Source organism: Scaptodrosophila lebanonensis, unplaced genomic scaffold (assembly GCF_003285725.1).
Source record: "Scaptodrosophila lebanonensis strain 11010-0011.00,11010-0021.00 unplaced genomic scaffold, SlebRS2 tig00000001-arrow-pilon, whole genome shotgun sequence".
Lineage (NCBI taxonomy): Eukaryota > Metazoa > Arthropoda > Insecta > Diptera > Drosophilidae > Scaptodrosophila > Scaptodrosophila lebanonensis.
In genome coordinates, this window is record NW_022060529.1 from 26,143,405 (window position 1) to 26,169,389 (window position 25,985).

The following is a 25,985-nucleotide window of genomic DNA, read 5'->3' on the forward strand; positions in this document are numbered from 1 at the left end:
AAGTTAATCAGATGAAAACTGTAGATTTTTCATACAAACGTTGGAGCCTGTTTTCCCCCTTTGGAGTTAGATCGCTAACAAATTTGAGCGGCGAATTAAAAAAAAAAAAACAATATATATTGAATTATCAAAAGATGTACATACATAAATATAAACATATATGTATTTTTATTTATTTAATTACACTTGCTTTACAACACATTTACCACATTTTGCGACCCTTAAATGTACTTTGTAACGACGCGTTGCATAGCGGGCAGCCGCGCGTCATTACGAGTAGTTATAAGTATAAGTAACTTTAAGTACAGTAAGCCATGAAGGCAAGTAATTTTAAGTTCTTTCTAAGTTTAGTTTCTTTTTGGCTTTCGGCCCACACGCACTGAAGCGCGGGCAGGTTGAATTTTGGTTGTTTTTTAGGAATAAAGGAAACACGTGGAGAAGTTTTGGCGCACCGCCCTCTTTTATTTGTTGGACAACTCGGCACTTTGGGGTGCCTTATTTATATTAGCATACTCTGGCCGGCGAGCATACCCGCGGCAGAGTAACAACGTTACAAGTGGCGCCCGAGCAGGGACCCCAAAGAAGTTTGAGGTTAGATCCGACCAAGTAGGGAAGAGAGCGTGGACCTACAATGCTACGAACGAGCTGGATACGTGTGCTGCGGAAGGAAGAGCTCAGCACGGTGCTGCGCGAGTTCGACATTGAGGAGACCGGCACCGTGGAGGCGTTGCGGGTACGGCTGGCAACGTTCGTGAAGTCGGCCCAAGAAGAGTACCGACCCCGCCTTGAGGAACTAGCGGCATATTACGAGAACATGTCGTCGCGTACCGCGGCGATCCTCCTCGTAAACTGGGCTCCGTTGTCTGTAATGAGCTTCCTTGGTGTGCCAAACCGTGCCAGAATCCGCTCTCGCAAGGCCAGCTTCACTGCCGCTGCCGTCGCCTTGCGGATGGGGACCAGTTCTGCCCATTTACTGAACTTATCGACCAGGACCAGTAGATACGCGATGCCCCGCTTGGACCGCGGCAGCGGCCCCACAAAATCGGCGCAGACGACGTCCCACGCTGCCTCCGCTGGTTTGAAGCGCATCTTGCCTGCCGTCAGCTGTTGCTGGGCTTTATAGCGTTGGCACAACAGGCACTGGTGCACATACTTCGCTACGTCGCGATACAGACCAGGCCAGTGGTATCGGTCTGCAACGCGTGCACAGGTTCGGCGTACTCCCATATGGCCCGCTGTTGCGTCGTCGTGGCATTCTCTCAACACCTCCAGTCGTAGAGGCGCGGCCACGCATAGCCTCCATGGTGACACCTCATCTTCTCCTAGCACGTGAGCGATGCGGCGGTACAACCTGTCGTTCTGTATGGCGTAATCTGGGTACTTGCTGGGACTCTCCAACACCGCTGCCGTCAGCCGCTGTAACCATTTACAAGTTGGTGCTGCCTCTGACTCCACGTGTGCACGGCCGACCACCTCGCGTGGTTGTCGTGACAGTGCGTCGGCCACCACATTCAAGGCTCCTTTTCGGTACTGGACATCGAAGGTGTACTGCTGCAGCTCCAAAGCCCAGCGTGCGATGCGGCCGGTGGGGCTCTCAATCGAGTTGAGAGAGCGACGCCAGCGGATGCAGCAGGCACGACTAGATGAACAGCAGCGAGTGCAACGCCAACGGGCACAACAGGCGCGGCTGGAGGAGCAGCAGCGCGTTGAGAGGCTGCGGCGGCGGGAACAGCGACAACGCGAGCAGCGCGAGGAGCAGCCGCGGCTGGAAGTAGCCATGCGAGTGGTGGAGGCGCATCTAATATACGCCAGATGCGTACAGGAGCTGAAACGGCCGCATGCAGAGGGGCCGCAGGTGGTGCAGCCGCATGTCCATTGGCCAGTGTTCATGGCGTGGGGAGAGCCCGATGGCACGGCGTGCGAACAGCCGATGGTGGTGCTGGAGAGGTGCGACGGCCCCACCAAGCCCCTTGCATGGGCTATGTTTACACCAGCGGAGGCGCATGGCTTACGACGGATGACGGAAGAAGGGAGGCTTCCGATGGTGGCGTTGGCAGCCACCCCCCTCGACCGGATCGTGTTCCGCGCAAGAAGGGGAAACGTGCCCCGCTCAGGAAGGGGGGACGTGTAACGACGCGTTGCATAGCGGGCAGCCGCGCGTCATTACGAGTAGTTATAAGTATAAGTAACTTTAAGTACAGTAAGCCATGAAGGCAAGTAATTTTAAGTTCTTTCTAAGAAGTTTTGGCGCACCGCCCTCTTTTATTTGTTGGACAACTCGGCACTTTGGGGTGCCTTATTTATATTAGCATACTCTGGCCGGCGAGCATACCCGCGGCAGAGTAACAACGTTACAACTTATTTTCATATTAAATATCGGCTAATTTGCCAACCGACATTTTTACCAAGAACATAAATAAAATAAAATAATTTTGAACTAATATTTTGGAATTAATTTGATTTAAATGCCAACTGACATTTTTACCAAATATTTTGTAATTAATATGCAAGTCAAACAAAAATAAGAAATAGTCTATCAACAAAATTGCTTGTGCATAAATATAAGTTGAGGCAGGTCATGACAATGTCAAGGCTACTGCCACGCGTTCATATATGAAGTGTCTGCATATGAACACAACATTTGCACACATACATATGTTTTTTTTTTTTTTTTTTTTTTAATTCGTTTATTGAGAGTAAATACAGAAAGAAAAAGAAAAAAAGATATTAAAGTAATATTAGATGTAGAGCAGAGGAGTAAGGAAAAAGTTGTGAATAAGTGGTTGAGACAAGCCCGCGCCCAGGCGGTACGGCCGTGGAGCATTGCTTCGCCCGGGCGTCGACCTGACTACATCTCGCCTCGATGTCGTTCCCGCTCAAGTCTGCGCAACTCCCCCATGATTGTGGCTGCAAAATTGCAGCAGGCATTCCAGAATTGCTCGTCCGCTATCATGTTGCTGATGAAATTCATTGGAGACACAGGTTCACCTAGCCAGTTGTTGAGGTGACTTCTTGCTCTCTCAAACCTGGGGCACACAAAGGTCACGTGATGTGGGTCCTCTATTACCCCGGGCCTGCAGAAGATGCATTCTTCTCCGTCGTCATGTCCGAAGCGGAACAGGTAACTACGGAAGCACCCATGGCCGCTCAAAATCTGCGTGAGGTGGAAAGTGACGAACCCGTGCTTCCGCCCGACCCAAGCCTGAATATCTGGAATCAGATGGTGCGTCCAGCGGCCCTTGCAAAAAATCTTCTCCACGTGTCTTTTTTCATAAAGTTCTTTAATACAAAATAACAAAGAGCGCTTCAGTTCGCGTTGGGCAGAAGCCAAAAGCAGACTCAAACTAAAACAGAACTTAAAATTACTCGCCTTCATGGCCTACTGCTACTTACAATTACTTGTTAACTTATAACTACTTAGCATCGTAATGACGCGCGGCTGCCCGCTACGCAACGCGTCATTACACCATACCCGCGATGACCAGGGCTGCGTCGTCCGACACGGTCCTGAACGCGCTGCATACGCGCAAAGCGCCAAGGCGATATGTTACTTCCAATGGCTTTATGTAACTCCGATGGCATCAATCGTTGAACGCGCCTTGCGGAATCCATATTGGTTTGGGGATAGTCCGCCAGCAGTACTTAGGGCTGCCTCCAGTCTCGTGCAGAGAAGCTTCTCTAGCACTTTCCCCGCCGTGTTCAGCAGGCAGATTGGTCTATAGGATGATGCCTCTCCAGGTGGTTTACCTGGTTTCGGGAGCAATAACAGCTTTTGGACTTTCCAGCAGTCCGGAAAAACACCTGAATTCATGCAATTTTCAAAAAGTGCTGCGAACGAGCTGGGATGCAACGCAAGTGCCAGCTTAAGTGCCCGGTTTGGGATTGCGTCGGGGCCTGGTGCCTTGTCCTTTAGAGAGCTTGCTACTGCAAGTACTTCGGATTCTGATACCACAATAGTCTCCTGGAATGGGCGTGGAACGCTGTCCTCCTCTTCTCCGGTCACCGGCCCAGAGGGGAATAGTACACCGACTATTTTTGCTAGAGCGTCTGGAGTTGAAGGCACTTCGTACCGAACTGCGTTGATTTTGACCAAAAAACGGGATCATGATGACGCGGACTTGTCCTCCTCTTAAACATGCTCCTATCACATGCAGCCTGAAGATGTGCTACAGCAACCTGCGCCATACTGTGGGGGTTCCCGGCCAGGATCAATGCAGGCAGAGCTTCCGAGAAGGCAGCAGGGTTAAAAGTATTAATGCGATACGCGTGATACGTGCGCGGCCCATGCCGCTGGCTACTCGTCCTTTCCCCGACTGTGTAGATGATTGCATAGTGATCAGTAGCCGTATAGACGTCACTGATAGACCACGACGCAGAATTGAACAGAGAGCTGCTTGCGAACGTGAGATCGATAATAGAGCTTGCGCCAGCTCTACTAAATGTGGGTTGGGTGCCTGTGTTTAGCAGGGATATATCCATGTTGGCGAAGGTTTCAAGTAGTATACGGCCACGAGTGTTCGTACAAATACTGCCCCAGTCCACTGCCCATGCGTTAAAATCGCCGGCCAAGATAACCCTACGGCGATTCGCTGCGTCGGTCACCAGCTCGTCCAAGAGAGCTCCTGTGTTGTTTTGAGCAGCAGATCTTGTGCCGCACTACAGTGGTTCAGATTAAGCTGGATGAACTTCAGTGTTTCGCCTGACGCACTGCTTCTTTTAACGCTGGGCATTTGAAACTGCCGGTGGCGTGGGCATAGTTTGATGTTCCTTTCCTAAAGCATAGCATACATTTAGGATCCTTGCTACAGGTCTTAGCAACATGGCCCTTCTCGCCGCATTTAAAGCAATTCCCTTTTAGTTCCTCGCTGCTCGTGCATCTTCCTGCGATGTGCCCATAGTCTAGGCATTTGTAGCACCGCATTGGGTCAACTAAGGTTCGCACGCGGCATATGACCCATCCAATCCGGATCTTGCCAAGTTCCAAAAGTGACGTGGCTTTGTCAGCTGGCAGTGATAGCACTGCAGGTTGCTGCCCACCACGTGCCTTGCGAATCGACTTTACTGACAAGCAGTCCAGGCTGATGTTCTCCACATTCGCTACGATCGCTGCACATATCTCCTCCTTGGTAGTGAGTTCATCAGGTCGCGGAGTTCTACTCTAGCTTGTTCTGTCAGGGCTCTGACTTCTGCTATCCCGTGTAGTGCTTTCTCCACTGCAGCATGCAACGAACTCTCGCTATGGGCTGGGGCTCTGCTTAGCTGCAGAAGAAGGCTGCAATTCGCCGTTTTGCGGATGCCTTGGACATCATCGCGCGTGCTTTGAGGAGTTGGGTCCGATTTGACCGCCTTCAGCAGGTCAGAAAATTGACATTCGCCTACGCTCTTGGCAATAATGGCGTCTAGTTTACTGCGTCTCTTTTGCCCACGACCTTTCACCTTGGTCCAGGCGCTCTTCTTGGCGGTTACTGGCTCCATAATGGACTGGATCTCTTCGCTCTGGACTAGTGGCGTCGGTGCCGTGGCGCGCTCCGCGGTAGTGCGCTGATTACCTTTTGGGTCTTTGGGCCTTTTAGGTGTACTAAGTTGGGGGCGCTGCTTCATCGGTGGTGACGTTTGGGTGCACTGGTTTACCCTCTCCTTTCCTGCACACAATATTAGCGCCGCCTTTTGCAGAGACAATAGTTTAGCCAGCTCGTCTTTAACCAGCTGGTTGATATGCCTCTGGCCTCCATTTATAAGGGCCATCAGGCCTTCCACCGTTGTACCGATACCCAGTAGGGTGGGCTTTTGGGTGATTTGAGCATCTCCGCGGTTGGCACTGCTACCGCTTTTGGTGGAGATCGCATCAGCACCGTGCTGCGCAAGAAGGCTTGTTTCTCCTCATCCATTTCTGCTACTGGGGTTTTTTTTTTTTTTTTTTTTTTTTTTTGATATCATTGTAGTTGGGTCCCAACTTGAGTCCGTTATTGCTGTTCGTGCGTGTAGTTACCTTAGTGATCCCGTGGGTGCCTTTCCATGAGTGAGGTCCACGCGAGGGTTGACTTTGCTCCTTATGGGCAACAAAGTTCAGAGCCAGATCGGTGCTAGTCAGGAATGTGCATCTGAGCCTACCCGGCCAAGTTAATGGCGACGAACAGCAAGCGTTACTCAACGCTGCCGGCAGCGCTGCCCGCAGCTGTTGTTGTTGTTGCTGCTTTTGTTCAACTTTGTGCTGCATACATACACGCATATAAACACGCATAGGTACGTGATGTAAATGTATGCTGTTAAAACTGAGCATAAAGATGTATTCTAATTTAATTTAATTAATTCATTCATTTTTTTAATAATTTAATTTTTTTAAAATTTTTTTTTTTATTTTTTTTTTAATTTTTCTTTTTTGTGGAGAGTACAGGCTATTTTACTGTCGGGCTTGCTCGACTGTAGCGTTCTATCTTGTTATACTCTGTACATGAAATGTACAAGAGTATATTAGGTTTGCGGGAGCTGAAAAATGTAACAGGCAGAAGGAGGCGTGGCAGACCCCACAAAGTATATATATTATTGATCAGCGTGACAAGACGAGTCGATCTAGCCCTGTCTGTCCGTCTGTCCGTCCGTATGAATACCTGGATCTCAGAGACTATAAGAGATAGAGACACCAAATTTTGCACGAAGATGCGTTATGTGTATATTCTATACGGGTTTGTTTTATTTTTTTGATTTTCCCCCCCACTTCCCCCCTATGGGGGTTTTCCCGATTTTCCATTCGTATAATCGCCTATATCTCGGAGACTATAAGACCTAGGCACACCAAATTTTAGTACAAGATGCCTTGTGTGAATACGCAGAAAATGTATATTTTGGAATTTCCCTCCCTCCCCCCTCTCCCTCGCAAATGCGATTTTCTCTAACTCCCGTAATTCTTTGAATTTGCAAATACCCCCAGTTAGTAATTATGTGTCCGTATGCCAAGTTTCACTATGATAGACCGATTTACCAAGAAGTTATAGCCATAAATATATTTGCTGCTGCAGCGCTGCTCAAGCGCTGCCCGCGGCTGTTGTTGACGTTGCTGTTTGGTTGACTGCGAAAATGCTTACACAGACACGAATTGATGCGCATAGGCATACATACACTCACACAGACGCAATTGCTATGTAAATGTGCAATTATACACCCTTTACGTGAGTTCGAATACCGAGAAATTTTTTTTTTTTTTTTTTTTTTTAATTGTTTATTATTGCGCACAAGGCCGAGAAAAGGGTACAACAAACTTAATCTAAAATTAAATACTAATCCCAATTTCAGCCAAGAGTGTGCAGTGGTAGGAGGCAGCGACATTTAGATTATGTCTTAATCCTTCCCTTTTAAAAGATTAGTGGGAATTCGGGGAGAATCCGAAGCAGTGATGATTAGGCGCCCCTTCCCTCTAGGGGGCACCAAATGGTGAGTTAAAGTTGTGGGTGTTGTACATAGTCATAATAATAAGTATAAATGTAATTAAATTTAAATGATACAATGTGCAAAATATAATTAATTGTGATAAGCAAGTGCGAGTTAAATTTGTGAATGTTGTGCAATAGTAGTATAATAATATAGTATAAATATAATTAAATTTGTGTGATATGATGTGCAATATATAATTACAATGTAATAAGCAAATGCAAGTTAAATTTGTGAGTGTTGCACAAATAGTAGTATAAAAATATAGTTTTAAAAATAATTAAATTAATGTGATATGATGTGCAATATGTAAATACGATGTGAGCAAATGTGATATTTTTAAAAAATTTCAACAATATATAAGACCAAATTTTGGAACTTAAAAATAATAAATGCAATGTATAGAGTAAGTAATAAGAGCTATTGAATTGAAATGAAAGGAAAATTCAAATTATTTCATTATGAAATTATATAGAACAATATTTTGAATGGCATGTAGCTCAAACTTTTGGGTATGAGGTATAAATTTAACAAAATAATATGTATATATACGTTAAAGTAAATTCTAAATTTGCGCTGCAAAAGTTCCGAGGCTGAGTGGTATCCAAGTCCGGGCATGTTGTGCCAGCAGAAACAAACTTGTGAAGAGCCGCCAGTTAGTCCATTATTGAAGTTTGGGAAAGTAAAATGAAGAAGTAATTAGTGTTTTGTTATATGGAGGATAAATCCAGAGAAACAATGAAGATGTGTGATTTGTGGTAGAGTGTGCTGTCTGATGATGTATATATTAGAAGATGTGAATCGGCATGAGTGTAGCAATGTGTGCAGAGAAGTGTTTGTAGACGGAATGATGTGTGTGTAGAGTAGGAGTCCAGGACCCAATACGACAGAATTGACAAAATAATGTGCGTATAGATGGATTATTTATATTATTGTTTTCTTTATATGGTTTGAAAAAATTTATGAATTAATGATTGATTATTGAAGTGCGTTATTAAGAAATTTTTGTAGTATTTTTATAATATTTATAGGGCTTGTTTTATGGTGTTATGGGCTATTAATATATTTATGGTTATATATAGTTATGTAACTAAAGATGTAAGTAAGTAATTATATTGGCTTGACAAATTTAACGAATGAAATGTGATTATTATGAGTTTGTAACGTTGTTACTCTGCCGCGGGTATGCTCGCCGGCCAGAGTATGCTGAAATAAATTAGTAAATTAGGCACCCCAAAGTGCCGAGATGTCCAACAAATAAAAGAGGGCGGTATGCCAAAACTTCTCCACGTGTTTTATTACAAATAATCCAAAATGCAGCCCGTGCTTCAGTGCGTGTTGGGCGAGACCAAAAGAAGAACTAACTAAAACGAACTTAAAATTACCCGCTTTCATGGCTTACTATTCTTACAATTACTTATTAACTTACAACTACTTGGCATTGTAATGACACGCGGCTGCCCGCTACGCAACGCGTCATTACAAGTTAGTTATTGTGGCTTTTAATTTATGGAATGAAAAAATGTGTAAATGTGTGATTTCATTAAGTGTGTGTAATTAATAATACGGTGGTGGAATTTTATTTAATATGTGTTTTGATTAGGTGTATGTAATTAATTGTGAAGTTGTGTGGAAATAATATAGTGTTTATTATAGTATGTAGATTAGTTTCAAATTTATAAAATGAAGAATTGTGTAGATGTGTGTTTCCATTAAGTGATGAAGTTATGTAAATATACGTTTTAATTAGATGTATGAATTTTAATTGTAAAATTGTGTGAAGTAATATGGTATTTATTATAATATGTGGATTAATGTAAATAATTAATAAGCAAATTTATATTTGCTTTGTAGGTTTTAGCGGGAGATGTAAATAAGTTATTAAATTTGTGACTAGTTTATCAATTACAGTGTGTTGGTTTTAAGTTAGTTATTGTGGTTTGCAATTTATAAAGTGAAGAATTGTGTAAATGTGTGTTTCCATTACGTGATGAAATTATGTAAATATGCGTTTTGATTGTATGAATGTATGAATTTAATTGTAAAGTTGTATGGAATAATATGGTATTTATTATAATATGTGGATTAGTATAGATAATTTATAAGCAAATTAATATTTACTTTGTAGGTTTTTAATTGACGAGAAACAAAAATGTCGACGTCTTATCCAGACCATGGTGCACTAGTAAATTTGCGAGCATCAGGATTTAATGGTGGAAAGTGCAACACCAAGCAGGCAAGGAGTGTGGGCGTCCCGTCCGAGGTCGCAATGCGCCCATAATTTTGCGAACGTTGGTTGCAAGGATGAACGATCCGGGCTCCAGGCAGGTAAAAGATTAGTGCAGGCATCCAATTCATAAGCCACGATGAGAAAAGTAAAGAGCGGTGAGTGTGCGAATGTCTTAATAGTTATACTAAACTTTGACCGGTGAATCAGCCTTGCAGGATTACGTCTGATGCGAGATTCAAGTGAGCGAGAGGAATATATGTCCTGTGAGAATCGCCATGTGCCAGTCCATTGCAAAGATGAAGGATCCGATTTCCGAGTTACGAAGACTGCGGTGTATAAAATATAGAGTGGTGAGTATATAAATGGTTTGTTAAGTGTACAGAATGATATGGTGATGTTAATTGCAGCGACGCGAAGGCAAAAGAGTCCATCGGTGACAACACGTAGGCCTCAAGAGGATGAATCAACCTTGATTAATGATGGATGTGGAGTGTCGAATGAATTTATAAAAGGTTCCGGAAGGTGTGAAGTTAGGTTAATTGAATTTCATATTATTGTGATAAGATTATAAAATTGTTAGAAATTAGGTGAATTAATTTATATGCGAATTTAAAAGCCAATATATTTTGATTATATGGTGTAAATAAAAAGGTTATATAGCCGGTAATATAATTGTATGAATAATGTATTAGTTATTGTGTATTGCGGTATGTAAATGCAGTTATGAATGTTGTGTATGGTTATAGATGGTTGATTTAAAGGTTTGTAATATTTACTGTATAGATGTTTGTCGATTCGTAGTGAGGTTGGGCCTGAATTTCATGTATATCCGTAATGAATCTATATATGTCCCGCGTTGCAGCAACATCCGACAGAAAAATAGCAGCGCCGGCCATTCAAGAAAGTAGGTGATTGGGTCAGGTTAGCGACATGATTTCCAGATTGCACATGAAATGACAGCAAAGTATATAAGCTGAGTCCCACGTCACGACGTCGTCCAGCAGCAGGATGAGTAAAGGCCGTTTAACCAACGTTCGAAGTCAAACCAAAATTGGTGTGAGAACACATAGCGGCAGCCAGAACCGATGTGAAGAACATAAGATGTCATCACAAGTAATACGCAGCGAGAGTTGTTTCAAGGCTGAGAAGTCGGGATAATTAGTGCTTGGTTAGTAAAGAGAGAAGGCATGTTACCAAATTAACTGGAGAGGTGTGGGTCGGTGTAGCACCACACACACACACAAAACCAGGTAGTCCCGCCGACACCAGGCGTGACACCGTTGAAGAGGGACACGTGGCCAGCCTAAGCGACCAACAGCGTGGACGAGCAGCTGAGCTAGCTAACACCTCCAGCCGCCGCGACCAAACAGGAGACACGATCCCCACAACAACAGAATGACACCAGGCGCGCAAGGACACTTGGAGAAGGAAACGCGGCACTATAAGAGCAATACAACAGAGTAGTTTCTGTTAGGATTTTCTTTAATTGATTTATAAATTTTGTAAGCGCAGCGAAAAGCACATTCGTGTCTAGTATGAATAACCCGACTGAGGGTTGAGGCAGAAAACATCTATATATATAAAACAGTTTGTCCTGACTGACTGACTGACTGACTGATTGGCAATCAACGCACAGCCCAAACGGTAAGAGCTAGGAAGCTGAAATTTGGAGACAAGATCCCTCTTATAGTGAAAGTGAGCACTAAGAAGGGGTTTCGGAAAATTCGAGCTCCAAAGGGGGGAAAACGAGCTCCAACGTTTGTATGAAAAATCTACAATTTTTATCCGATTAACTTCAAACTTAGTTTGTATACTCTCACAAAGAATACAAAAAAAACTGTATACTTGGATTTTCAATATTTTTCCTGCGGCCTGAATAATAATGATTTTCCGGTGGAAAATTCGGTAAACGAAAAGCTATGTGCAATCAACGCACAGCCCAAACGGTTAGAGCTAGGAGGCTGAAAATTGGACACATGTTGTCTTCAGTGGTGTAGGTGAGCACTAAGAAGCGGTTTTGGAAAATTCGAACGCCAAAGGGGGGAAAACGGGCTCCAACGTTTGTATGAAAAATCTACAATTTTCTTCCAATTAACTTCAAACTTAGTTTGTATACTCTCAAAAAGAATACAAGAAAAACTGTATACTTGGTTTTTCACCATTTTTCCTGGGGCATGAAAAAGGGGGGGTTTTCCGTGGAAAAATTGAAACACAATCAACAGCCCAAACGGTAAAAGCTAGGAAACTGAAAACTGGGCTCAAGTATCCTATCATGGTGTAGATGCGCACTAAGAAGGGATTTTGGAAAATTTGAGCTCCAAAGGGGGTGAAAATTTATATTATTTTATATAAATTATTAAAAACAAAGAAAGAATGGGACGCTTGCTTTTAACTTTTTAATGCGGAAATGCGAACGATTTGGCGACAATTGTGTTTGTATATGGTTCTATTTTGCAACTGACTTCAACTTAGGCTTACATGCTAAACTAAGCCTAAGGCGGCGAAAAAAGGGCGCGAGGCGACGTCCGCAAACGGCCGCTCTCGCGCTCTCTTTTCGCCCTAAACTAAAATTCAAATAATTCTCTTAAACTATCTTAATCTAAAGCAGCATCTGCGCCAACACCGGCCCCCTTGGAGGGACATCGTCCTTCAACGGGCAATGGCGCCAGCCGATGAATAGCCCTCCGTAGATTGCCACTACTCGTGGCGACGTCGGCCACCCGCACCTTCCCGTCTGTCCCGGCGTGAGTTGTGGTGACCCTGCCAAGTACCCACTTTTGTGGCGGCACGTTGTCTTCGGCCACCACGACGAGTTGTCCCACGACGACGTTGGGTTCCTCCTGGAACCACTTCGCTCGCACCTGGAGGCTCGAAATGTACTCCCGGGACCATCGCTGCCAAAACCTGTGCTTGAGACACGAGGCATTGCGCCATCGCCTTAAGCAGGTTTGGCTGTCGATGTCCGGGAGCGGTGGAGCTGGAGTCGCCAGAAGAGGCCGTCCGATTAGAAAGTGGCCCGGGGTTAGCGCCTCGCCGTCGCTGGGGTCCGCGCTGAGTGGTCCCAGTGGCCGAGAGTTCAGCACGGCCTCGACGCTCGCCAGGAGTGTTCCGAGCTCTTCTGCGGTCAGGAGCGCATTGCCCACCGTCCGTAGGAACAGGTGCTTTGCAGACTTGACACCTGCCTCCCATAGACCGCCGAAGTGAGGCGCTCTGGGTGGTATGTACGCAAACTCGCATCCTTTTCTTGATGCGAATTCGCGTACGCCTTCCGCCTCCTTCTCCCATCTCGCTCGGAACTCCTGCAGCTTCCTGTCGGCTCCCACGAAGTTCGTCGCGTTGTCGCAGTAAACTTTGCGAGGGACGCCTCTCCTGCCGACGAACCTTTCAAAAGCCAAGAGAAAAGCATCAGTGGTTAGATCTGACACAAGCTCTAAGTGAACCGCTTTCGAGGCAAAACAAACGAAAAGAGCCACGTACGACTTATACGGTGGCTTGCCACGGATGCGGAGCGTTGTGCTTATAGGGCCACAAAAATCAACACCACATACTTCGAACGGGTGGAACGGCTGGAGCCTGTCTGCCGGAAGATTCCCCATTACTTGGGAGGCCAACCGGGGCTTCCATTTGAAGCAGAGGATGCACGAACGTACTGTTCGGCGACACACTTCCTGAGCGTTAACCAGCCAAACTCGCTCACGAAGCAGGCTCACCAGCGATCTAGGGCCAGCATGGCAATTTGACACATGCAGATAAGATACGTAGGATCTTATGAATTGCGACTTTTTAGAAAGCAACAACGGAAACTTGGCTTCATACGGGATAGGAGCATTTAATAATCTTCCCCCCACTCTCAGCAAGGAAAACAAGAAACCGTCTTCTCTAAACTCATGTAGAAATGGACTCAGACGCTGTAAGTTAGCGTTAAGTGTTCTCTTTTTTCGAACCTTGTCGATTTCGTCACCGAACTCATTGTTCTGGATGACTTGAACAATTTTGTTGAATACCAAATTGAGTTCGCTTGGCTTGGCTATAGGATCAAAGGGCTTCGAGACTTTTCTGCACCTTTGTATAAATCGAAAAACCCAAACGAACACCCTCAGCAATTTTGAATGTGACGAGTAGCTTTCGATAACTTCGAGAATATAATTGGCTTGCCGATCTGCGAGTAAAACTACAGCAGACTTACGAATTTCTAGGGCAGCTGAATTTTTAGGCGGCTCGAAGTGAGCATTCACAGGCCAATTTTCTTCCGATTCCATGAGGAAGGGTGGCCCTGTAAACCAAATGGAGCTACGCAACTCGTCTACATTACATCCTCTGGACACGATGTCTGCTGGGTTGGATTTCGTTGGGACATGTCGCCACGTTGCATTCTCGGACCACTCTTGGATTTGAGAAACCCTGTTTGAAACGAAAACTGACCATGCCGACGGATGCGACTTGATCCAGTGGAGCGTTATTTCCGAGTCAGTCCACATAACTATCTTGTCTATTGGAGAATTAAGCAACGGGCGGACTTGACGAAAAAGATCTGCGAGAAGGTGAGCTGCACACAGCTCAAGACGAGGCAAAGTTTTCGTCTTGAGTGGAGCTACTTTGGATTTTGAGGTCAAAAGTGACACTTTCCAACCATTCGCAGTCGAAACACGAACATAAATACAGGCGCCATAAGCTCGCATTGAGGCATCGGCGAACGCATGTATTTGAATGGGTGACTGCGTATCTGTATGGACGAATCTAGGGACTTGAATACCGCTGAGGTTCAACAAATTCTGCTTAAATGAGTCCCAAACTGTATGAAGATTCTCAGGGATGGATTCGTCCCAATCTAGTTTTTGTAGCCACAAATCTTGCAGCAACATTTTTGCTTTGGTGATCAGCGGGCAAAGAAGGCCCAGAGGATCGAAAAGCCTGGCAGTCACCGATAATATGTTCCGTTTTGTCGAGCGGAGATTTAGGAAGGAATTTTCCAACTGGAACTGAAATACATCTTCCTTCGGCAACCACATAACGCCGAGCGTTTTGGTTGGGTCTGAGTCGACTGTGGCTACTGGAATAACTGTGCTATCAAAAGCGGACAGTTCCGAGCAGTTCGAAAACCACTTTGCCAATTCGAATCCTGCACTTTGAAGAACGTGCGACACTTCTGCTCGAAGCCTTTTTTAGCTGTTCAACGCTTTCAGCACCAGTTAACATATCGTCGACATAAAAGTCGCTCCGAATAACTTCAGCAGCTGTTGGATGTGAGGAACGGACCATTTCACTCAGCCTTGTTAAACACCGCACCGCCAAGAACGGAGCTGGCGACGTGCCATACGTTACAGTGTTTAACCTGAAGATTTTCAAAGACTCAGACGGATCTCTTCGCCACACTATGAGCTGATAGTTTCTATCTGCTTCGTGCACCATCACCTGACGGTACATTTTTTTAATGTCTGCCGCTAAGGCGAACTTTCGCAAACGAAAACGAAGCAGCGTAGAATAAAGCTCCTCCTGAATTGTTGGACCGACCATTAAGGTATCATTCAACGCAATCTGAGTGGACGTGCGGCAAGAGGCATCGAAAACGACACGTAACTTGGTCGACGTGCTTTGAGGCCGCAGGACACACTGATGCGGAATAAAATAGTGTGGAGTATCTGGAATTTTGTTGTCCGTTGAGGACATGTGACCGAGCGAAACATACTCGTCCATAAATTCCAGATACATGCTTTTCATTTGAGGGTCTTTTGACAACCTCCTTTCAAGCGACAAAAAACGACGTTTCGCAATTTCATACGATGAGCCAAGATTTTTTGGGTCAGATTTAAAAGGTAACCGTACCTGAAATCGACCAGACGACAAGATTTTTGTATTATCAACAAAGTGTTGTTCACAAAGCTGTTGCTCAGGTGAGAGAACTTTCGAATTATTAGGCAAGTCCTCAATGGACCAAAACTTTTGTATCGTTGAGTCTATCGAAAGTAATTGTTCTTCTTGGCAACTTAAATTCACTGCTCCTTCTATACTCGTTGTAGGTTGAGTAGAGCATCTGCCTGACACTATCCAGCCGAGAAGCGTTTTTTGTAATGTGGGAGACTCAGGGCCTTGCTTTATTTGGCCCACCGACAATAAGTCGAAGAATGACTCTGCTCCAATTAGCATATCAATTTTTTGCGGCTTATGGAATTGAGGATCGGCCAATTGAATATTTTTGGGGACCCTCCACCCGCTGGTGTTCACCGCTTGATCGGGATGATAACCAGAAATCGATCCCAAGATCCAAAAATCTGCGGAAAACTCGCTACAATTGACACGCGACTTCACCACTGTATGAATTCTTTTCTTGGCACGCGCATTGGTGTCTCCAATGCCGCGCAAGACCATACACGTATCCTCTCGTCTGAGCTGTAGCTTTTGAGCTAGATCCTCAGTCACAAAGTTGACTTGTGACCCAGAATCTAACAATGCTCTTGCTAAAACGAAATCGCCACTTTTCGTTTTAACGCTCACGACTGCTGTTGCAAGAACCACTCTATCCGAAGCAGTCGCATGCATGGCATGCGAAGTGGAAGAGCTATCTTGAAGATGTGGTGGCTGAGAGGGTGGTGGTAACGCAAGATTTGTGCTAGCAGTATAAATATGTAGCAGTGTGTGATGAGAACGTTGGCACACGCTACATTTCTTTGCCTTACACTTCGCTACTGTGTGGCCTCGTCGGAGACAGTTTATGCACAAAGGCGCACCTTTAGCGAAGTCAAACCTTTGCTGCACTGACAAGGCAATATATGCCTGGCAATTGCCAATCGAATGGTCAGCTGAATTGCAAAACTGACAAAGGTTATTCTGTTCGTTTTTGGCAGCAACGAACGAATGATTTATCCTGCTAGCATTTTTTACTTTTTGAGTCTGAGTGTTATTGCTCGACTGGCTGCCCTTCGCTTGAGCTTTACTAGCTTCTTCAGCAACAATATGCTGGTAGCGTCTGTTAAGAGCAGTCTCACAATCTCGCCATAGTGGGAGCGTTGTGTAGTCGAGCTGCTCTTCCCACTTCTTTTTTGTGGTAGGATCGACTTTGCCCATAACTAAATAAATTAAAATGGCATTAGCGATTTTCTTGTCGTCACCAATTGACAGAAGTGAGTCATAGGTGGCCGACACTGTGTCGATCAGGCTTCTCAAAGCTGACGCAGATGGCTGGGAAATCTTTTGCAGATTGAAAAGTGTCGATATGTTATCGAAAAATATTAGGCAGTCATTATCGTACACCCGCTTTAGACTTTCAAGGGCTTTGCTATAATTGTCTTCCGTCACTTGGAAGGCGCGAACTGTGCCTAAAGCGTCACCAGCCAAACATGATATTAAGTGATTGAATTTTTCAATATCATGCAGTGTGTCATCATTGTGAACAAAAGTTTCAAAAAGACTCATGAAATTTTTAAATTCAGAATGCTTGCCGCTAAAAGTTGGAAGAGCGACCGCTGGCAATCGACACCTTGGCTTTTTTGAAGTAGGCGGTGCAATACCGTTTGCCGAACTTGAATTGTCGATGCTTTTTCTTCTTAGTTTTTCCAGCTGGCCTTTTAATAAGGATTTGGTCATAATGCAAGTTTCTTCCAACTCTTCACGGTAGTCATCTTCTGTATCTTTTGCTTCAATTTTGCTTTGCAATATATTTGCAGTTTCTATATGAGTTGTTAGAAGCTCTAACCTGCATTCTAACTCGATTGGCTCTAACGAAATCGAGCCTTCTTTTAATTGCCGTTGCATACGACATATACTCCTCATACAGCCCTCGCGCTTCCTTTTAAGTTCTTCGATCAAGTCCTTACTCATATTGATTTAAAGTTTTAAACTTTGATCGAACGAAAATTGTCGAGTGACAAACGAGAAATCGAAAATAATATGCTGTTCTCAGCAAGTGTAGGGGAGCGCAACAGATGGTCGTCTAGCAGTGCGAACGAAAACGAGAAGAACTGCAGTTGACTGACCGTCGAAGGCAATACTTTTGGAAGCAGCAGCGAAAGTGGCGACAAACGAAAAGAATAATTCTAATACAAATGCCTTGTGTGCGTTAGCAGAACAGCTAATTCTTATGCATGTATTATGCGAAGCGCAGGCAAACAAAAAATGCAGCAGCTTAAGCGCGAACACGACAGCAATGTATTAGCTATGTTATGTATGCGAGTATGTCGGTATATATTTACATATGTAATAACGACAACGGCGAATTTGATGAGAACAACGAGAGCAAGCAACAAACGAAAACTGCCGACGGTTGGCTGAGATTGACGTGGGGGGGATGCCGTATGTAAAAGTGGCTATGTATATTTATGTTTGTATGTATGTATAACAAAATCAAACGACAATAAATTGGCACTTTAAATAATTGCCTATAGCGGTTCACTTTTATTTAATATTAGTACGACATGCGATTTATATTTGTGTTAATTATGCTCAACTATCTACCGTATTATATTATGGTCACGTATGTGCCAAAGGTTGAAAGTTGAAGGCCGAAATAAGCAATTCGCTGGTTAAATTCCGCTTTCAAACTTTAGCACAGTACCTGTGAAGTCGACTTTGGCTCAGGAACTTCCCTTTGGTCGACTTGACTCATCCTCCAATAATCCAGTGACGTGACAGCAACACACACACTCCCCAGTGCAGCAACAACAACACGACCGACGCGGTTCCGCACAAATTAAAGTTTTTAATTTAAAAAAAAACAAGCAAGTCCCTGCTCGGGCGCCAATGAAAATTTATATTATTTTATATAAATTATTAAAAACAAAGAAAGAATGGGACGCTTGCTTTTAACTTTTTAATGCGGAAATGCGAACGATTTGGCGACAATTGTGTTTGTATATGGTTCTATTTTGCAACTGACTTCAACTTAGGCTTACATGCTAAACTAAGCCTAAGGCGGCGAAAAAAGGGCGCGAGGCGACGTCCGCAAACGGCCGCTCTCGCGCTCTCTTTTCGCCCTAAACTAAAATTCAAATAATTCTCTTAAACTATCTTAATCTAAAGCAGCATCTGCGCCAACAGGGGGGAAAAGTAGCTGCAAAGTTTGTTTGAAAATTCTGCATTTCTGAATCGATCAACTTTAAATTTGGTTTTTTAATCTATAAAAGAATACAAACAAAACTGCATACTCGGTTTTTCGAAATTTGTGTTGGAGCTTGAATTATTGGGGTTTTAATATTTATTCATTTTTTCAAATGAAAAGTTTGTGTTATAAATTTTGTCAGATCGATTTCAAATTTGGGCATTTAACGATTTTTAAAATATGCATTTTACAAATGCAGGCAGAACAAACAATACAAAATATCAAACAGTTGGGGACAACTAAGTATACATACACACACACATACATATATACAAGCAGCTGTTCGTGTAGTTGCGTGCAAACGGTTGAAGTAGCCAAAGCAAAATGTGAGACACTAATGTGTGAATGTTCATTTGTACAAATGTATGTACATATATACATACATACATATGTATAAAAGTACATTCGTCTTGCACTGACAGGGCAAGAAATGTTAATTAATTAAAAATTATTAACATTATAACATAAACATTTTTATGTTATTTTTTCTTTGTTTAGTACATTTGGCATAAGGGATTTTAGGGCAACGGACTACAAGGGCGTACGCAGGTTGGGCAGGGAGGACATTGCTCCCCTTAGAAAGAATTTCGCATTATGAATTACACCAGCACCATATGTATTACATACGTACATACGTCTGTATGTATAGCATGTACACATGTATGTATGTACATCAATAAGTATGTATGTACGTACATGGGCCATCGAACACTGTTGTTTAATTGTAATAAATAGTGTTCTATGTTTTCAAATCAAAATTTTTAAAACAACAACAACAAGTTATTGGCTCGCAAAACTTCTTTCGTTTTGATAATTTACGGCTGTTAATTGCATACGAAAAATGCCAAAAGTTTACAGTTACCGTACACACACAAATACATTTGTATGTATGTATGTACATATGTGTACAGTGAACAATCGAATACAATATTATAATCAATAACTCTCAAACGATGTTTTTCGATGTATTTGTATTCGACATGTATTACGATATATCAACACAAGTATCGATATTTTCGATATATCGCATTTAATTTTATTATTGGGGTTTTAATATTTATTCACTTTTTCAAATGAATAGTTTGTGTTATAAATTTTGTCCGATCGATTTCAAATTTGGGTAATGTAATCAACATAACTATATCAACAAATTGGCATTCAACGATTAAAATATAGCAATATGTTTTTTACTTGCCATATATCAAATATCAAATAGTTGGGGACATCACATACACACACTCACACATACATACAACAAGCAACAGTTCGTGTCTATGTGTGCCCATGCACACATACATATGTACCATACAAGCATATGTATGTATGTATGCCTGTATATGTATGCAGCATGTACATACAAATCAACAACAACAACTTCAAGTTCTTGGCTCGCACATCTTCTTTCGTTTTGACCATTTTGTAAAGAAGTTTTATTTCCAGCTGGGGTATAACTCAGCTGTCCAGGGTTCATTTACAAGAAAATTTATAAATGTGACGGGACCATGCGACAAGAGGGACTCGATGCACACTGTAGGGTGTCAGTCGCCTTGCGGCAGGTAGTTTTGGCGTTATGTCTGCATGCTCATGCGCTGCAAACTAACCTCCAAAACTCCGTTGGTCGAGTGGACTATTTCATATATCGCGGTTCATACACGCTATACATGAAATAGGCCCACTGTAGCCGCTGGTGCTGGAGGATGCGGGGCGGAAAGAGGGCTCGTTCTGACGTTATATTGCCGGCTCATACGCAACAATATAACAATCAGCACTTGTTCGCTTTTTCAGTCACAACTTACATATATTCGGACTCGAGCCTGGTATATATGTAAGTTGCGCTCATAGCGTGGGCGGCTTTCTTAAATATTCTTAAAATTGCCTTTTATTCGGGATTTCGTTGCCATTGGCCCTAAATTGCACCACGTTTATTGGCTGATTTCCAAAACTTACGTGGATTTGATCCTATGCCTCGCTGCTAACACACGTCTGGTCGTCTTGATGGTCGCCGAAGAAGAGAGCGAGCTTCCGTTTTCGTTTGCCCTTCTCGCCTTCGTTCGTGTGACCTAATTCTCTTTTTCTAAAATCCCTATACCCGCGTGGGCGGTGGTGCCAGCTCGTTTATTCTTCCCCTATTCAAAAGATCTTTGCTGCGTAACCCTTCCTGTATGTAGTGTGGTGAAATATAATTGAAACTTACATCTAGTAGCATAGAAACTTCAACGTGAAACCTTAGATCTAATAACAGTAGTGGAATCTTAAGACTAGTAACAAAAGTTGGCACTATTCAGAACCGTGCAAGAAATAATACAAATAGAAAAATCTTAGAGCTAATACAATTTGTGACGCAGAATTTTACTGCGTTACATCCTCTCCTTTCTTCGGGGGGTCAAATGGATCAAAACCCTCCGAGTCTTCGTCCGTTCCACTTGGAATTGTTGCCCGTCCAGTTCTTTGGAGTAACGGGCCCGGGTGCGCTTGTGCATCCCTGACATGACGTCCTCGACCAGGGCCTGGGGTATTTTCCGGTCCTTCGTGTCGACCTTCCAGCCCGTCGGTGCCACAACCCACTCTGCTGGTGCTGCTTCGCTGGTGGTCGCGTTGGTCGGGGCTCGTGAGTACCGCCGACGAAAGAGGGGACGGTTGTCCTCTTCGTCCGATGTTGCCGGCTCCCAGGTAGGCCGTTGGACAGTCTCGGGTGAGGTGTTCCGCCTTGGTTGACGCTGGGAACTGTCATTGCGGTTGTTCTGCGTGTAGTTTGCCGCTTCTGGTTGTCGGTTGCTGGTCCGGTCATCGGTGGTCGCTTCCAGCTCGACGCGCATGCATCGAGCCTCCTCACGACCCCTGAGTGCTTGCCGTGACTCTCTCGGTACGTTGAACATTGAACTCATCGTCTCTCCCGGGGGTAGGAAGATATCCACAGTAGTGGTGGTGTTGCGAGTCACTCGGGCACCATAGGGAGTGGTGATGTGCTGGTAGTTTTCTGCGGATGCTACCACTTCCCGGTAATAGATCTGCTCGTCGTCGCTGCTGGATTCGCTGGCCGGACTGGCTGTGTAATGCTCCAGCTCAGTCTGCGGCTCGGCGGGCTTGTATACCCCTCGTCCGCTCCTTGGGTCGCGTCGGGGTTCCGGCTTTGGTGACTTGGAGTAGGAGCCGCCGTCTTGATGGCCCTGGAACCGGGGCGGATATGTGGGGCCTCGAAAGCCGCGGTGAGGTGGTGCGTCCCCGTCGTACACCTCGCGCACATTGTCGGGATAGTGCCGTTCCGGTGGGGTGTCGCTCTCCGAGCTGGGAGGTGGTGGTGACTCTTGCCAGTCCCACTCATCCCGCTGCAGTGTTGTCCTGAATCGTTCGTCGGGCTGGCCGTCGTCGTTCTCCGGCTCGGATGAGGATAGCCACTCGTTGTCGTGAGCGCTGCTGGCTGGGGACGGGTCATCTGGTGACTGGCCGTCGTCGTTCTCTGGCTCCGATGAGGACAGCCACTCGTTGTCGGGAGCGCTGCTGGCTGGGGACGGGTCATCTGGTGACTGGCGTCCTGGTCTTGGGGAAGGTATGGGGACGTAGACTTGTCGTCCTCCCAATCCTGCTCCGGCGACGATTGCCACGCACTGCTTCCATTATTTCTCTCCATCTTGGCTTAACGAAAGTTGTTGTTGCTGTGGAAGATAAAATTTCTTGTTAATAACTTTGTTCTTGTAGGTTTTATTCCGCTTTAGAGGTGTGGCTTGCGCGTAAGGTAAACTAGTGTGAGTGTGGGGTCTCTGGCTAATACCCCTTATTATATAATTTACTCGTCCAAGTAAGTGCGCCATGTCTTCTGGCTCATACTCAGGAAGTGGGTCACTACTTGGGCTTGGCGAGTGCTCTCTTGGTTAATCCTGAGGGTTGTGGGTAGCCTCGAGGATGTCTGTGTCGTCGTCGTTGTTGTTCGCTGCATCAGTGTGGTACTCTTTTAGGTCGGCCACTTTGGCAACTTGTCTCCTCCGGATTCCCACACGTTGGATGCGCACGACGTATGTGGATACGAACTTGACCACCTTGAATGGTCCGTCGTATTTCGGTGCTAGTTTTGCAGCAAATCCTTCGGCAGCTTTCGAAAGGTGATGCTGTCGAAGTAAGACAAGGGATCCTAGTTTCGGTCTCCATTCTCTGCGGCGTAAATTGTAGTGGCGTTGTTGATCTTGCGTGGCTCGTTGCATGTTGGACTGTGCTATGGCGAATATCTCCCTCAAACGGGCTGCTTTCTCGGCAGGCGTTTGAGATTCGCTTCCAGTGACTGGCGTCACCTCGTCGTATAGTGCGCTTGGGAGTCTTGGCTCTCGCCCTTGTACTACGAAGGCTGGACTGAAACCAGTAGAGTCTGAGACGCTGGAGTTGATGGCCAGAGTAATCTCCGGCAGCAACTCGTCCCAGGTGTTCTGATCGCCGTTGATGAACTGCGATATCATCGTTTTGATTGTCCGATTTGCCCTTTCTGTTGGGTTCTCCTGGGGGCAGTACGGTGCTGTATGCTGGACGTCGACTCCCCATTCCTTTAGGCAGTTCTTGAATATCCGACTCGTGAACTGTGTGCCGTTATCGCACACGAAGAGTTTTGGGACTCCAAACCTGCTGAGGACTCGTTCTCTAAATGCTCGTACCAGATGGGTGGCAGTGGCCTTTTTAAGGGGGACCAATTCGACCCATTTCGAGAACAAATCGAAGAAAACGAGTAGTGTAGTGTTACCGTGCTTGGATCTGGGTAGAGGTCCGACGAAATCAGCGCATAGTGTCGTGAATGGCTCATCGACTTGCCTCGTGAGCATTCTTCCTGCTGGCTTCTGTTGATTGACCTTAAATCGTTGGCAGCTTTCACATTTCTGAACATGACGTCGGGCGTCTCGATACATCCCTGGCCAGTAGTACCGCTGGGATAACCTGATGATCGTCTTGCGGATGCCTTGATGACCCGCTGTTGGAGCGTCATGGCACTCTTCGAGAACACGGCGACGATGATTCCTAGGGACACAGAGCTTCCACGGGACGTAATCGTCGTCGTTTGGCCTGTGACCCAGGTTTCGGTACAGTTGTCCATTTTCCAGGGTGTACTCCGAGAACTTCTGTGGATCTTCCTGTACTTGCTTGATCTTGTTCGTAATCCACGGGCAAGATGATTCTCCTTCTGCGTCAATTCGATACATGTTTTCCAGAGGCTGTCTGGAGAGTGCGTCGGCCACGACGTTTTGCTTTCCGGCTCTGTAGCGAATGTCGAATTGATATTGTTGCAATCGCGCCCGTCGTGCAACTCTTCCTAGGGGACTCTCGAGTGTATTTAGCCACTTGAGTGCCAAGTGATCGGTCACCACCTCGAATCGGTAGCCCTCCAGGTAGCACCTCAGCTTCCGGATTGCCCAAATCACAGCTAGACATTCCTTGTCGGTAGCAGAGTAATTCTGCTCAGCTTTGCTCAGTCTGCGACTGATGTATGAAATGACTCGCTCCTGCCCATCGATCTCCTGCGTTAATACCGCACCGATCCCGAGATTGCTAGCGTCCGTTTGTAGTACGAACTTGTGGTTAAAATCCGGGCATGCTAACACTGGAGCTGTGGTGAGTAAAGATTTCAAATTATTAAAAGCTGTTTGCTGTTCTTCGCCCCACCGCCAGACTCTTCCCTTTTTGAGTAGTTGGGACATTGGCTGCACGACTGCAGCGAAGTTTGGCACGAATCTGCGATACCAGGATGCCATCCCAATACATTGGCGAAGTTCCTTCAAGTTCGTTGGATGCTCCAGGTTTCGTACAGCAGAAACTTTGTCAGGATCCGTGTGAATGCCCTGGTTGCTGACCAAATGGCCCAAGTATTTCAATCTCTGTTGGAAGAACGTGCATTTCTCTGGATTGATTCTGAGATTTGCCTGACGTAGTCGTCTGAAGACCTCGCGCAAATTTCTGATGTGGTCATCAAAGTCCTTACCGATGATAATGACGTCATCCTTATAGGCGAAAGCGTTGGGTTCCATGTCTGTGCCCAGGACTGTGTCGAGAGTGCGTTGAAACGTAGCAGGCGCCGAGTGTAGTCCAAATGGCATGACTCGCCACTGGAATAGACCCCGACCCGGTACAGTGAACGCTGTACATTCACGGCTGTCATCAGCCATGGGTATTTGCCAATAGCCATTCTTCAAGTCCAGTGTGGTTATAAACTTTGCGTTGCGTAGTCGCTCCAGTATGTGGTTAATGCGCGGCAGAGGGTACGCATCAGGAATTGAACGTTCATTGAGTTGCCGGTAATCCACACACATACGCCACTTGCCATTCTTTTTCCGAACAAGCACAATGGGAGCGCTGTGTGGGCTCCGAGAAGGCTCTATTAATCCTTGCTCCAAGAGTTCATCCACTTGTTCATTGATTATACGTTGCATGGCCGGATTTCTTGGGAAGTATCGCTGCTTGATTGGGCGATTATCTCTCATGACGATCGAGTGCTTCGCCATATGCGTGACTCCACTGAGCGTGTCAAATCTTGGTAGCTCCTCGTCTAGGAACTGTTGAGCTTTGAGCTGTATGTCCCGTGGCCATGGTTCTACCGGTTCTCGTTGTAACACCGAGTCGTAATCTGGTTCCTCGGGTTCTTCAGCCAATTCAGTGACGTCAAAGGGGCTGGCCTGCGTAGTCGTGGTCGTTAAGGGACTCTGTGGTTCCTTGTTCTCCTCATTGTCGTCTTCATGCTGTTGACAACACCTCTCTATGGCCTGCCGGCTAGTGACGGGTACGCTTGTATTCTTGGCTGGTGCAGGGCGCGGCGATGTGACCTTGGTTGTGCTTCTTCTCCGGCTAGTGGGTAGATCAGGATTCTCGTTGTGCATAGGGGTTTCTGGTTCGCCTGCTCCAAGTTTCAGGCAAACGGTCCCGCATTGTATCATCGTGCCAATGGTCTGTAGGAAATCAATACCTAGGATAACGGGGTCGAGCATGTTGGGCATAACCAGGAATGTCATGCGAACAGTGCGATTGTCTAGGCGTACGCTCGTGTGTAAGGCTCTGCTTATCTCGCATCTGGAACCATCGGCGAGCCGAATGTTCGTGCTGGCGCTGCGGATTTCGTCCTGTCGAGCCACCGTATCAAAGCACGTTTCGCTGATGAAACTGCGAGTTGCCCCGGTGTCTATTGTGGCAACTATGCTTTGACCGCTTATCTGGACTCTGGCCACAATGCGTCCTTCGCACATATACATCTGGCTATCTAGGCTGGGGGTTTTG

At 45.4% G+C, this 25,985-nt stretch overlaps 1 protein-coding gene across 1 annotated transcript; it reads right to left on the minus strand.

Annotated features, from left to right (window-relative positions):
* Nucleotides 1-21,103: 21,103 nt before the first annotated feature.
* LOC115634151 (altered inheritance of mitochondria protein 3-like) lies at nucleotides 21,104-22,374 on the minus strand. Its single transcript, XM_030531732.1, has 2 exons — nucleotides 22,353-22,374; nucleotides 21,104-22,278 (listed from the first exon to the last, which is right to left on the minus strand). The coding sequence occupies exons 1-2, from the start codon at nucleotides 22,372-22,374 to the stop codon at nucleotides 21,104-21,106; spliced, it is 1,197 nt and encodes a 398-aa protein (XP_030387592.1).
* Nucleotides 22,375-25,985: the final 3,611 nt, after the last annotated feature.

Excerpts from the sequence above, each read along its gene's own strand:
- LOC115634151 (XM_030531732.1), bottom strand. The coding sequence starts at position 22,374 with ATGGAGAGAAATAATGGAAGCA. Across the intron at positions 22,279-22,352 it reads GGAGAGAAATAATGGAAGCA|GACGCCAGTCACCAGATGAC; the intron begins GTGCGTGGCAAT and ends CCCCAAGACCAG.